The 15333-nt window shown below is 30.3% G+C and overlaps 5 protein-coding genes across 5 annotated transcripts; all 5 read right to left on the reverse strand. All coding sequences in view use genetic code 12, as the record gives it.

Moving 5' to 3' along the window:
* Window positions 1-14: 14 nt before the first annotated feature.
* MLH3 (mismatch repair protein) lies at window positions 15-3324 on the reverse strand (the record flags this gene model as incomplete). The annotated part of the gene is made up of 2 exons (XM_051758024.1): window positions 15-1801; window positions 1950-3324. The coding sequence occupies 2 exons, from the start codon at window positions 3322-3324 to the stop codon at window positions 15-17; spliced, it is 3162 nt and encodes a 1053-aa protein (XP_051613623.1).
* Window positions 3325-4307: 983 nt separating this feature from the next.
* Window positions 4308-4685, reverse strand: KGF55_003252 (uncharacterized protein; the record flags this gene model as incomplete). Its single annotated transcript, XM_051758025.1, has 2 exons — window positions 4308-4622; window positions 4683-4685. The coding sequence occupies 2 exons, from the start codon at window positions 4683-4685 to the stop codon at window positions 4308-4310; spliced, it is 318 nt and encodes a 105-aa protein (XP_051613624.1).
* A 157-nt stretch (window positions 4686-4842) lies between these two features.
* KGF55_003253 (snoRNA-binding rRNA-processing protein) lies at window positions 4843-9951 on the reverse strand (the record flags this gene model as incomplete). Its single annotated transcript, XM_051758026.1, has 1 exon — window positions 4843-9951. The coding sequence occupies one exon, from the start codon at window positions 9949-9951 to the stop codon at window positions 4843-4845; it is 5109 nt and encodes a 1702-aa protein (XP_051613625.1).
* A 549-nt stretch (window positions 9952-10500) lies between these two features.
* Window positions 10501-12225, reverse strand: KGF55_003254 (uncharacterized protein; the record flags this gene model as incomplete). Its single annotated transcript, XM_051758027.1, has 1 exon — window positions 10501-12225. One exon carries the CDS (start codon window positions 12223-12225, stop codon window positions 10501-10503), a length of 1725 nt encoding a protein of 574 aa, XP_051613626.1.
* Window positions 12226-13505: 1280 nt separating this feature from the next.
* KGF55_003255 (17-beta-hydroxysteroid dehydrogenase-like protein) lies at window positions 13506-15011 on the reverse strand (the record flags this gene model as incomplete). Its single annotated transcript, XM_051758028.1, has 1 exon — window positions 13506-15011. The coding sequence occupies one exon, from the start codon at window positions 15009-15011 to the stop codon at window positions 13506-13508; it is 1506 nt and encodes a 501-aa protein (XP_051613627.1).
* Between the last annotated feature and the right edge of the window lie 322 nt (window positions 15012-15333).

Raw genomic sequence — 15333 nt, forward strand, 5'->3', positions numbered from 1 at the left:
GAAACATTTTTTATTCATTTTATACTAGCTAATGGGATTATGGATGGTCTTCCATGAGCACATTGAAATGGTAATTTACATTTACTCAATCTCTCAATCAATGTGGTGATTTCTTCTTGGTCTAATTCATCCCCAAACATGATAGCAGAACGACAAGCTTTTGAATTTATGATCTCTGTAATTATTCTAGGTACATTATGAAATGACTGGAACCAATTTGTCATATCGAACTTGACTAATTTTGAATTATTTTGTAAATCGTACCCATGTTGTAGTATAACATTTTTCAAAAATTCCCAATCTTCAGTGCACTTCGTTATCAAAATCTCTGGCAAATAAGTAACATAAACTTTTAAATCCTCATCAAGATGATATATGATACCAAATAATTCAAAATTTTCTTTATATTGATTAAGCAAAACTTTTTCATCTTTACTTATTAAAATAGGGATTGGTGTAGCTAATCTCAAACTAGGTCTATTCAAAGTCGATATGTACTCTTTCATAAGCTCTTCCACTTTCACTCTCTCATCGCTTGCATGTTGATCTAAAATTACCAACTTACTATCCAAAAGTAATAATATAAATTTTTTATCAATTTGTCTGATAATCCTATAGTTGCCAAAGGTTAAATCTACCTGCTTCGTTTGTTGTGGTTCAGAATGATCGTGACAATGGCAAATGTGAATTGGAGGTGGCTTTTTTAAGTTCAAATTTGGAACTTTGACATCGGATTTATGAATACTTAACAAACCTTCAACTTCCTCTGGTTTCGAATCTCCTAACCTTGCATTAGTTGATAGTAAGAACTTGTCCGTTTTGGATTTTTTTATTGGCAGTAATACCAATTCTTCATCAAGTTTCCTCTTTTCACCAATGCTTACAAATTTTTGAAAAATTTTGGTCAAAATATGTACAATAACTTCCCATGTATAAGAATCATTTGGAATTTCCTTTTTGTCACTTGAGATGTATATAAGAAAGACTGGAAATTTATGAAAAGGTCTTCCTGTTGTTTTAGTCGGGGTAACGACTTCTGTGAAATCATTAAATATTTCATTCAACTTGTTTGATATATCTTTTTCCATTGATGCCAATACCCCGTTGATGAATATATATTGGTGACTTTTAGAATTTATGGGGTTCAATCCAATTATTCCTTCAAATCTATGATTTTTGAACTCCGCTCTAATGCTTTTAAAACCTTCTAATTCAAACAAACTCTTCATTAATTGTCTTAAACTTCGTTCCTTTAAATTGACCACAACTTGCTCTTCAAATTTGAGACGCTGTGGATTGTATAACAGGAACGACACAGTAACGTTTTCGGTTTCAATCAATGATTTCAAGAATGATAATTTAATGTTATTTAATATTTTGAAAGTGGATGTTGTTTTCATTTGCTCCTTTCTTACAGGTAACGTATTGAAAATGTTATTAATAATATAGATCGTACCATGCTTTTCCAATGTAGTTGGTTTGAAATAACTTCTTTCCAATGTCTTTACATCAAATAATTGTGCACTCGATCCATTAACCATGTATGGACATTTATAATCAGAACATTTCGATATGATTGACACATTGGATATGGCTCCAAACAAATGATTTTGCCTTTCTAACTGCTCTGGTGTGAAACCATTTCCATCATTTTGTAGGAATGTTGATAAAGACGATAAATCTAACTTGATATTAATTTTACGAGAATTTGATTTAATACTCAATTTGATCAAATCCTCTAATATAGCACCTATTGAATTGTAATTTAAATGATATTTTAGCTGATTAATTGTCTCATCGTCTAATCTTTTCAACGTGTTCATATACGAGTTGCAAACTCAATTTACAATCAGATAAGAAAACAGTAAAAAGAACAAAAAAGAATTTATTTTATCGCAAATCTAAGGTATTCAAAGTCTATAGAAATTCAATAAGTATACAAAACATACATGTTACAACCCAATTTAATACTAAAATCTTACCGATTCTCTCATCCAACTGCCAATTATTCTTGGGGATCATGACACATAAGGCAATCATATTGAGAAAAATGGCTGTTATTCCTACTATCAAAATTTCTGTGAACTCTAATTCATGAGTTCCTCCAACAATAAGACCACTAAATCCAAATGAACATAGTGCTAATAAAGGTCCACCAAAACATGCCGCGAATGCCATTATAGGAAATCCCAATTGAGCCATAGTATAATTTGTTATAAAATCACCAATTGAATTTCCTAACGCAAATAAAGTTATTCCCAACAAATCATCACTCAAATTGCAAACAGTTGAAATAACACGTAGAATGCTGATAATTTCTGTAGCGATAAATGATATATATGTAATTGAAATTATGGTTCCAAATATTGTCTTAAAATATTCCATCACTTCAGGTTTCAACTTGTCTATCTTATGTATCAAGAATGTGAAAGGGATACTCAAAGCCCAAAGTATCAATTTTATCTTCAATGATATATTTAGATTGCAAATGAAAAAATTTGTTCCCAAGAATGTCTGAATTACCAATAATTTATCAAGTTCTCCGGAAACAGGTATCGTTAGTTTGAGTACTATTGTAATTGGAAGAAGTAAACTAAGCACAACTTTTCGTGGTAAAGGAATGTCTTCAAGTAATTGTGGACAAAAAATCTTGTAAAAACTTTCTGAACTAACCTCTTTAATTTCAACTTCATCCGTCTCAAGCTGAACTGTACCAACTAAATTTGAATGATTAGACAAGTCTTTTATCAATTTGCTTATTCCATATACTCCACTATCAATTTCATAATCATGATGTAACTCAATATCTTCAATGGTTGGTAATCTAGAAGTTTCATCTCCGTAAATTTCATCATCTAAATCTTCAAAAATCCCCCTAGATCTATGGTCCCTCAAAATAGCTGCCATTCTTGATTTCTTTCTTTGATGAGCTATAATTGCAATTGAAACGTACGTTAAATACAATAAAATTAAAACCAAACAAGACTTCCAATTCAAACTTTTGGTTATCAAATTAAATGTGATCACTAAATACACTAAAATGTACATAACCACGTCTTTACCAAATAAATATTGTGGCACTTCGAAAGGTTTAACAACTCCTATGCATCCAATTACACATGTGGATACAAAAAAGGAAGCTCCAATCAATTCCGCTAATGCTAAATTTGTTTCTTTCATCTTCATTGCTTCATAAGTACTAAATATATCTGGGGCACTGTTTCCAAATGCTAAAATCGTCAATCCAGCTAAATTATCAGGTATTTTCAAAAATGACTTTGAAATTGTATGAAGATTGGGACACAAATACTCCAGTGCCGTCATTCCAAGTGCAATGAATGATATAAGTAAACATATTATCAAGGGAAATATGGTTGAATTGTTACAATAATATAACTTATAATAGTTGATAAAACCATCACTTTGACAATTCTCTTTGATAAACTCACATGGAAAAGCTTGGTCACTAATATGGGAACAATTGGAGGAAGCTAATGTCAAGCTAATAAGGAAATAAATAGCAATTAGACACTGCATTAAATGTTGACATCTATATCATTGATGATTTTCAAGCTCGTGACAATTTAGAAGAAACGTAAATTTTATTTTTCAATTGATGCAATACGGTGCATCCATTTTTTTTTCTTAGGTCTATCATTTTGAACAACCAGCTACAAAATAAAGAGTGATTTTCATTTACAAGAAAAATGTATCACTGATCCTTGCACCATCTCCCATACGGACGCACGAAGGCAAAATCCTTAGAAATGAAGTATAAGTTCACTTAACTCATGAGATGCTGCACCCAAGATCAATGATAAAATTATTCTCCGGTCCATCACGAAAAAAAAAACTTCCAAAGAAGTCAACTTTTACAACAATATTCATATTGGTCATGGGTCAAGAATGCCAAAATGGATTCAACCTCTAAAGAATGCTTTGAAGTTGTGAATGGCCGTGAATTTTGCGTTAAAGAAGAAAAAGAAGAAGAAATCTAAAAAAAAATTAAGTTTTAGGTGAAAAATTATTGTATAAAAATAATAGATTTTCTCGGAGATGTGGTAGCTTACGATAAATGATTAGCACATCATGAATTTAACAAATAGGTATAAAACTTTCAGCAACGGATCTTCTCTTATGAAATCTTCTCTTTACAAATCGATTTTGCTCATTAATTCAGTATCTTATTTTGTTTGACTTTATGCTTGACTTTCATAAATTCAAATTTTACATGTATTGATTTTAAATATTTACAAGAACTATCAAATTATTAACCTATTTACCATTAATTTATTCTATCAGATCGTTTATTCTTCAATTTTGGCTAATATTTCCTTATCAGTGAACAACAAATATTCTTCTTCTCCAACTTTTATTGGGTTTCCTCCATATGCTGGTAAAAGTACTTTATCTCCTGTTTGAACTGACACAGGAATGACTTCTCCTGTAGTTGTATTGGTCATTCCAGGACCAACTGATATTACTGTAGCTTGATTGAGTTTTTCTTGATTTTTCTCTGGGATGTAAAGACCACTTGCAGTTTTAGTAGCTGGTTTTAATCTTTGAACTAAAACTCTGTCAAACAATGGTTTTAAAGCTTGAGCTGATTTTAATAATGATGACTAAAGATTAAAAAGTTAGTAAGTAGAGTTTCATGATCTGACAGAGAAAATTGCACATACCATTTCTTGTTGTTTTGTTGAATTGGATTAATGATTTGTGTGGAACCTATGGTCCTAATTTTTTTTTCCAAGAAGTAAATGGAAAATCAAATAAAACACTTGGTAGTGTAATTACCAATATATTTTTCATATTTTTTAATCTAACCTATACAGAGACTAACTAATTTAAGTACCTATCTAAAGGTTCTCCTAAAACTTTTTCGATACCACGAACTAAACCTTCTCTGACTTCTAATTCAACAGCTTCATCATCGTCTTCTAATAATTCAGCAATATGTGGTACTAGTGTTGGCAAATATGGTAACCATTGTTCTCCCATTTTTTGAAAAATTAATTTTAATGATTTTATAGTCCAAATTTTAGTTTTTGATGAATTCTCATTGTCATACGAAACATATTGAAGTAATTCTTTTAATACTATTTCGTTGTATTCATTTGATGTAACGTCTGACACCAACGCTGCAATTGCTTTAACTAAATATTTACCAATTGAATCTTCAATGGTTTTTAATTGTGATATTAATGGTTGACAAATACTATCGAATCTACCTTGTTGAGACCAATATTCGTCTTGATCATAATTAAATGAAGATGAAAGTGAAATTAAAATTAATCTTCGAAGACTAACATCTCCATATGCATTTTCTTTAAGTGAAGTAGTAGTAGCATCCATTACATAAGAATAATAAGATGTAACAATACTTTTTAATTGTTCTTGTAATTTGTTGAAAAACTTGTAAAAAGATAATAATCTAGATGTTAAATCAATTTTCACTGAACTTCCTTCCCCATCTGTTGCCCAACGAACCAAGTTAGCAAACAAAGGACGGAAACTTTTATCATTCAATTTCATAACGTATGATATAGCACATGAATGAACTGAACTTTCAATCCTACCAATTGCATTTTGATCAAATTCAGATATTTGTCTAAATTCAAAAGCATTAATTAACCATTTCATAAACATAGAGCCTTGTTGAGTAGCAGTTTTTTTATCTAATTTATCTATAGCCTTTTGCATTGTGTTCAAATAATGTCCAATATTTGCAGCATTAGTATATATTTTTGTCCAGACGTTACAAAGTGATTTCAAAACCATTCCTGTATCCATATGATCAATGATTAATTGTAACACAGGTGCTTTCATATCGGTTTCACTATTTAAAATAGTAACCAAAATGGAGTCTAATGTAGTAACCATAAAAGCGGGTATTTTCTTTATGTAACATGACAATAAAAGTAGAATTGATTCTTGTGTTAAACTGTCAGACTTTTCCCAAATTTTCAATGCTGGTGGAATAATTTTGGGAAACAACCCAAGAGTTTTAACTCCATATATGTTAACAATACTAATAATTGCACTAATAGCAGAAATAACAACCTCTTCTTTATCATTTAACAAACCACAATCTGTGGTTAAAATGTTCAATGAACTCATGTCCACTTCTCCGAATTTATGTGCCACTATTGCAAATGTATCTAAATATGATTGTTGTAATTCAGGATCTAGATTCTTTTTGATACCTTTTAATAAGACATCTAATAATTTGTTCACTGTCTCCTTCAGGATCAAACTTTTCGATAAGGTTTCAAACTTTCTAGCAGCTAGTATAGCATAATTCTTAGCAACATTAATCGAAGTATTATCACTTAATATATCAACATCTAAAAATTCAATGACCGAATCAACAAAATCTGGTAATGGCAACAAATCAAGCAAATTACTTAATAATTTATACAATTCGTTTGAAATTTTAAGATTAGCTGCAAATACTTCAAGTTCACTCAATGCAAAAGTAGTCAATTCTCTTAATTCTCCCATAATTGGTTTCTTTTCTTCTAATGCAATAGCAACCTTACTTTTTAATGATGAGGCATCCATTGTTGAATCCAAACGTAAAGTCGTATTTAAAAATTCTAAAATTGAAAACCTTGAATCTAAAAGTTGCTCATTGGTAAGTGTAACAATTGAATTTCCAAAGACTGGTCTAGCTTTTAATGTTTCATACTCAGCTGAGTTCAATTCTAATTGAGTTGGTAATTCCTTAATCAATTTAGTAAAATTTGCAATTCCAATCAATTGATCCTCGGCAGAAAATGACCTCAAATAAAGTTCAACAAAATCTAACACAGCTTCTGATTTCTTTAATGCTAATAAAAACAAAATAATGTGCATAGAATTTGCAGGACCCAATGTTTCAGTTAAAGCAACAAAAATTTTAACTCTACGGTGTTTTGGAATATGTTGAAAAGCTGCAGTAAAACTTGCTAATAAAAATTCAACTTCTGTTGTAATTGATTCGGAGTTTTTAGCCAAAGCTGGAATAACTTTAGCAATAGTTTGTTGTAATGCTTTATTTGAAAACTCATCATCTTGTCTGATAGTATGAGCACCCATGAAAGTGAAAATCGGCATCACTGAATGTAATATAATTTCTGGGGATAATGCAGCTAATTCAGATACAACCAATAAAAGCTTGTTTTGAATTTGTGGTGATGAACTATTTCTTATAGAATTTACTATCAAATCTGCCCTAATTGAGTTTGAATCAAATTTATGATGATTGTTTTTCAATTGTCCAATGGTTAATAACATACAAGTAGCTAGAAGTTCTTGATTATATAGAATAGGTAAATTTCCGTCATTGCCTAAATAGTACAAATCTGTCAATATTTTGAACAATACTTTAAGTAATTTAGGTTGAGCAAGTTCTGGATTGGATCTCAAATTCTTTTCTAAAATCTCTAGTAATATAGCTAATTTTCTAATATGTGATGATGCAAGAGAATTCATATCCTCTTTCGCCATAGCTTGTCTTGTTGAATTCGAAGATCTTCTCCTTCTTTTAACTAATCCTTGCTCTGGCATATCTCCAATTTGAACATTATTTAAAGCTTGTAAAAATAAATCAAAACTTAGTGGTAACAGTTGCAAAGTGGCCATTGGATCGAAACTTACATATTCATCATTTATCAAAAGTTCAATAAGCTTGTTGACTATTAATAGTTGTGTTTCCAAAGTTTTAAAATAATGAAAAATTTCTAAAATTCTTTGATCGACTTTAGCAGCAATTTGAGATTCTAATCCTTTAGCAATCCATTCGGCATCTTTGTCGGCTTGCTCAGTATTGGTCTCACCACCAACTAGATTAATTATGGCGTTATCGACGGAAGAAATTAAAATACCTGCAGCTATAGCTTGTGCTTCCCAATTTGGTCTCGTAGTAAAATATGCATTTACATCATTCCAAAAACTAGTTCTTTCTTCTGTTAAAGACCATGCATGAATTTTGAAAACTAATGGTAAAGGAAGTGTCAATTGTGAAAGAATAAAGGTTTTGTACACCGATCCCAAATTTTTTCTACCAATTTTGATTTGAAAAATGTTTGTTAATAAATTCTTGAATTGATTATGATCAAAAATAACATCATCTAATTTGATCGTTTCCAATAAAGTTTTTGCATCTTGCGGAGAAATCAATTTTTTTTCTCCTGATCCATAAATTTCATTTTCCATGAAAAATTCGGTTTTTTTCTTTTTATCCGTATGATTTGATATGGTAATATTCTCAATAGTTTTTATTAATTGTGATGTTGCTTGACGTAAACTTTTTTGTTTTTCATTCAATCCTAATAATAACAAAGGGAGTAATAGATAGTAATCCGTCTTTCCATCAGAACTTTCTTTAATTTTTGAATTTATAAGCTTGATTGAGTTTATTCTAACAATGAGTGGTATGGAAGGAGTGTATGCAACACGTAGAAAAAATGACGTGGCCGTTTCTAACAGCCCGAATACTTTGTGCGAAAAAAATGACAAAGAAGAAACAGTTCCTTTGGACAAATTGGAAAATTTCACCAATAGTGTTGATATATCATTAAAATCGCTTTCGTTTGATAAATAGTTTGAAGTTGTGGTTTGTGGAAAATCAAATGAGCCAATCTCTTTATTTTCAGTTTCTTCCTCTGGTTCTAGCAATTCATCCGCTTGTTGGTCTATGTTCGTCAATGTAGTTTGAACTTTTAATTCCAATTCATTTATACTCAAACTGTGTTTTTTCAAGATGTCAGGAAATAAATTGTTTTTTGATAAATTCTTCACTACGTCTGCAAAAGAATCATCTGCTGTGCTAATAATGTGTTGTATCGTAGAATCAGCTATGCTTTTGTATGTTGACTCGTTGTTCAAATCCACGAATTGTATCAACTCAGGATTGGAATTTTCTTTGTACAACTTACAAACGAAATTATTCAATTGGAAATTTGAATTTTGAAGTTCTTTTAAAACATTAATCAATTCTGGAGTTATTTTTAAATTCTTTAAAAACTGTGAATCAGCATCGTCGTTGTTGTATAATTGAACAAGTAATGTGATTGTAGGTTTCAACAATGTTAAGTCTTGCATAACTAATTGAATTAATGAGTCTATAATGTCAGCTTTTAAAGGTGCAACCGACGAAAGAACTGAAAGAATCGAAAATGCTGTTAATTTCAACTCTGTAATGGAATAGTAAACACCCTCTGTTTGGGATAAAAGTAGCTGCACAGTTTTCAAAATTTCGGGTATCAAATCATTAATTCTTTTCAGTGCTGCCATGATTTGTATAGTAATAGATAAATAAAATACCAACTGCTCTTTATAAATGGTATGATTTTCAATTTGATCATTGAAAAATGATGAATAAAATTTGAATAATGCTTCGTCACCAAAGAAAACTTTAAATATTGATTGCGATGTTGGATTTTTTAACTGATCTTTGAAATTTGACAACCATTGAAAAATGGGAGGTATATTTTGTTTGGGAATAACATTCAAAATTTTTACCAACACGGCATCATGATAATATGGTAATGAACTTAAAATTAGGTATTCAGCGTTGTGAATGTTTGCTTGAAATCTTCTAATCAACCATTCACTTGCTGTTAATGCACAATTGAAGGAATAGTATGGTCCGAGTAATGTGAAAAATGCATTTATATTTAAATTTAATTGCTTGATTGTATCTTCAGTTTGTACGTTTCGGTCCAAATTTATTGAGTCTGGATTGAATAATGATAATTTAAATTTGTTGAACCTTGAATCTAACGAAGACAATTCATCCAACCCTTCAAGAGCTATTTCATAAATATAATCATAATCCTGAGTTGATGCAGTTTTGGGGTCAAATATCAAAGAACGTGAATGGATTTTTGACCTCTGTTGCCTATTTAAGGCTATAGAAGAAGTCTTCTCATTGATTTGTTTAAGCTGAGAAGCTAAGCTGGACATGATGTGGTAGTCTTAGTTGGTTTACTGATAGTATTTGATGTAATGATGATGGATTTTTTTTCAATTCTTTAAATGAGATGTCGCCAGGTTTTGTGTAAATTTTGTGATTTCATAATCTTCATATTGTAGACAAACAAAAAATGAAGCTAAACAGATCATGGAATTGGTTCAACATTCAGCTTATGCATTCCGTCGAGGATTGCGTTGTTGGAAGTGCTACTCTTTCTGATTAAGCTCAGTCATGCAGAGGGGCCATAAGTTTCGAACTTTACTCTGTTTGTTTAAAAAATCGTAATTCAATTCGAATAAAAGCCTCAAAGAATTCCGCTCCATTTTGCTTCTGTGAATAAGTTCTGATTAGTAAAAAGACAGGCATGAATCAATCAGAAAATGTGTGCAATGATAGCTTCATTTGATGATCCACATACTTCAAACTAAAATTGACACAAAATTAATCATGAAACGCTAGGTTTAAATAGAGAAAAAAGAACTAAAGATGAAACAAAATATTATATTTATACATCAAACACGCGACAAACTTTATCAATTCTAAGCTATCCAGTACCAAAGTTTTTGTAAAAAGTTTTTAGGCTCACGAACTTCGTAATTTTGTTCTTCCTCTTCGATCAAATCTAGATTAGTTACCAAATCAATATCCTCTATTGGTGTTAAAAAGGCTATACTATGATTTTTTAATTTTGAGTAAATAAGATGTCCACAATATAAAACAACAAGAATTGGTAAAGTGATATAAGCAGCAACAAAATCAGCTCCGTTAAAATCAAAGAAGACAGCATAACCATTTGTAATTGTTATTAATGACATGAAGACTATAACATACCAAGCACCAAAAGGTTGACCAAATGGTTTATATGGAATTCTATCAGTGAGACCATGGAACGCAATAGCTTTTCTCCATCTAAGGAAAGCAAAAGAAATAGCAATCCATCCAATAAATCCTGATATGGTTGATATATTTGATAACCAATTAAATACATTAGCAGATGTAGATGATACATTTAAATAGGCTAAAAATCCAAAAAGTGATGCTGCACCAACTGAATAATATGGAACACCAAATCTATTGACATTACTGAAAAATCTAGGTGCTTTACCACGTTGTGCCATTGAAAACAATGTTCTTGATGCTGAATAAAGGAATGAATTACCTGCAGATAAAGCTGAAGTTAAAATAACAGCATTTATAATGTGATCAAGCACGGGAATACCTGCATTTTTAATTGCAACGACAAATGGTGAACCACTTGCATCTGATGCACCACCAAATAAATGTTTATCTGTTGAACTAACTATGCATCCAATAGCTAATGATCCAGCTCCATAGAAAAACACTAATCTAAAAATGAAACGACGAGCAGCTTTTATACCATTTCTTCTTGGATCAACAGTTTCTCCAGCAGTAGTTGAAAGTAATTCGGGACTAGTAATATAAGCAAACCCTGATTTAATAATAGCGGTCCATAAACCTAAAAACCTTCCTGTTGAACCTTTAGTTAAATGTTCTTTAAATGGAGAATGTTTCCAATATCTAAAACCCAATACTCCATGCTGATTTGGACCCCCGCCAAAGAATAGAACTATACTCAAAATTATTAATCCTGTTAATGCTATCAATTTAATTGAAGCAGCCACAAATTCCATTTCACCAAAATAATGAACTGGTGAAAAATTCGAAAAAATAATTACAGCAAGGAAGATAGTGATCCAGACGGCAGGAGAAATCTTGTCATTCCAATAACCAACAATCAACGAACAAACACTTACTTCTGCAGCAACTAGTATTGCAAATGCATAAAAATAATTGAATCCAAGACAAAATCCGAAACTTGGTGATAAAAAATCATTAATAAAAGCCAAAGGTCCATTACCTGGTAAAGGTAAAAAAACAGTCATTGCAAGAAGCTGTGTAGTGACAAAATAAACAACTGATCCAAGTAAAATAAAAGATAAAAATAAACTAGCAGGACCACAAGTAGTTAAAGTGATACTTGAACCAACAAAAAGACCAGTACCAATAGCACCTCCAATTGCAATTAATTGAGCATGTCTTGATTTTAATCCTCTTTCCAAAGTCTCAGGTTTAAATGTTTCAGCAGTATCTCTTGAATTTTCTCTTGATAAAATTTTTCCATTTTTTTCATTAACTTCAACTATTTTTGAATTTGAAATTGCCAAACTTAAATTTGCAGATGAACCACGATAAATTTCTTTCTTAGTTACACCAATTTTGGCTAAATTATCTTTTATACCCATCGTTGATTTGAATGATGGTTAATGAATTCAATTTATTCAAAATTATACTAAACATGATGATTATTGAAGATATTTAAATATATATATTGCATAATTCAGAATCAGTGATAATGCGGTTCCCATTAATTTTTTTAGCCTTGATCTTAAATTAAGTACTGCATAATCTCTTATCTCAAATTTAATTAATTTTTCACCTATTATAACAAAAGAAACGGTATAATCTTTATTGAAGAATTAACAATCTAGCAATATTTAACATTTTATGCAGCAATTTTTCATCTTCTGTTAATATTACTATTTTCAGATTGTGTTTGCCTTAATGGAATGTATCACGAAACATATCTGTTCATCTCCTCATCTTCAATCAGGTTCACATATCTCAATAGTTGTTAGTTCAAGATTTAGGTTACGATAATTTGTAATTCGTAATTTACACCACAATCTGTACTGTTCAACACTCGTTGAAACGTGACTTTTGATTAGACTTGAGACTAAATTTATATCTAATTTGAGATTAAAAAGATTACTCATATGTCTCTTAAATTCGATAACTCTTAGGCGGTGCGATCAGTCAGTGTAAAATGAAAATGGAAATGAAAAAAATTAAATCTGTATGAGAGGGTCTTTTTAGCGATTATCTTATATTCGATTACAAAATTCAACAAAAATAAATGTAATCTTTAAAGCATAGAGTGGGTAATTCTTAAAGTAATGTACTTATCATTAGAAAATTTTCAATTAGGCATTTGAAAGAAAAAATTAAAAATTAAAATAATTCTCAGGTTTTCCCGAAAAAGTTTAAAAAATTTAATTAATCCGTTCCCTCAGTAAAATTAATTGGGAAAATCATAGCGAGCTCACTAATTTAACATGTTATCCAAAAACTACTGGCGGAATAGACGTTCTAACAACACGATAAATCAAACGTACAAATAAATGTGAAAAACGTTTGATCTTGAATTCACGACTCACGTAAACAAGAAATAATTAAAAGGAATAGAAATGAAAGTCCGAAATTCTTAGAAGTGTAACCCCATCTTTGGCTTAAAACGTTTTGTGTATATTTGCTTTAAACAACATACGAACGGCATTTGTCAAATATTGTAATTATAGCTTAGTTTAAAAGAGTTTTTCAAACCATAATTCTGGGGTAATTTGAATATAAAACAACATATAATACAATGTTTGTCTTTATAGCACGATTTAAAAGAATGTTTGAACTAAAAGTCTGGGGTAATTTTCAAAATGACATTTTTTCTAATTCAATATATTATTCAAAATTATAAAGTTGTGTTATAAAATTCTTTTAAACCTTCATCATACCCTTGTTCCCATTCCCAAAGATAATTAGATGCACCTTTAGATTTAATAGTTTCTAATAATCTAGATCTTTTTAAAGCTTCTTTTCTACCAATTCTTGATCCATTAAATTTAGCAAATGAATCAGCATCTTTCCAAGCTATATCAAAACCATCTTTAAATAATTCTGGTTGATATTTACCATTTGGATCTTGTTTATTCCAATAATTAACATGATTATTATAAGCATTATCCAAAGATTGTTTTAATTGATCATCTGATGGTTGATTTTGAGGTTTTTGAGGTGGTTTTAATGCTCCTTTATCAGTCATAGTTTTAAAATCCCATTCATCTCCATTTCCAGATTGAAATTTATAAGTCCAAAAATATGATCCAGATGAACGTTTATCAAAAATATCTAATTCAGTTTGACCATATTTTACAACTAATTCATCTCTATTACCTTTAGTTTTATCCCAAGTTTGTTGATCCAATACACATGACCATTCTCCAATTATGAAATCAACTCCTTTACCATTATCTGTTAAATTAGTTAAAACATCACCATTTAAATCATTTATAATTTGATCAGCTGATTTGTTTTTATCTGAATCTGAAAAACATCTGTACACATGGTCATCAACAACAAATCCAATATATCCATCATCACCTTGTTCTCCTTGAATCCATTTCACCCATTGATCTGGCCACCAACCATCTGAAATAACAATTGGAATAGATTTATCATTTTTTCTAATTTCTGTTGCAGCTGCTGCATAATATGTACTCTGCTTTTTAGCAGGATCGGCAAATTCAGCTTCATTATCTAATTGAATTCCAGCTATATTTTCATAACCTTTTAAATCATTTGCAATCCATGCCAGCATTTTAGCCATAGCTACTTGTGCTTTATTATCACTCCAAAAATCTCCCTTTGAACCTGATTCACCTGAATGACCAGAATTATTGGCACCACCTGGTAAACCATGAATATCAATTATAATTGATATTTGATTTTTTAAAGCAGGTTCAATATATTTTTTTTTAATAATTGACCAAGCATTTACATAAACCCCTTTATATTTTTCAAACTTAAAACCAGAAGTAAAGTTACCTCCATCAACATCCCAATAACCAATTGGTAATCTAATTGAAGTAACTTGATGATCAACTAACCATTTCCAATCATCATCAGTAATATAATTATTCCAATGATTCTCAAATTTAGATTTAGTATCATTAATTCCATTTTTATCAACTAAGGATGAAACTGCATCTAATTCTGTATCACCTTTAGTTTCGGAAAATAAATCACTAAAAATCCATTTTTCTAAAACAAAACTTGATCCAAAATTTACTCCATAATTCAATCTTGATTGATAAATTTGTTTTGTACTTGGTGGTTGTCCGGCAGTAACGGCTGGATCTGCTTGAGGTACATCATTACCTTTACTTTTCAATTTTAATTTTGAAAATGCTTGTTGCATGATGAAATTTGAATTTGATTTGATTGATTCAAGAGGAAGTGTTTTCTAAAATATATCAATTCTTTCAATTCTTATATCCAATCAAAGGGGCAATGACAATGATCAAGAAAAGTCATTTTTTAATTATTATAACCATTAATGAAGCTTAATTTTTAAATTGCTATAAATATTAAGGTACAGATCAAAAATTTCTGGAGTTTGATGAAATATTACACAAAATCTAAATTCTATATTTATAAGGTCTATGTTATATTCTAAATATTCAAAGTCTAGGGAGACTAAATACTTCACCAAACTCATTTTTCTCAGCAGCAGTCTTTGT

The sequence above is a fragment of the Candida pseudojiufengensis genome (assembly GCF_024610245.1).
Source record: "Candida pseudojiufengensis strain CBS 10847 chromosome Unknown scaffold1, whole genome shotgun sequence".
NCBI lineage: Eukaryota > Fungi > Ascomycota > Pichiomycetes > Serinales > Debaryomycetaceae > Lodderomyces > Lodderomyces pseudojiufengensis.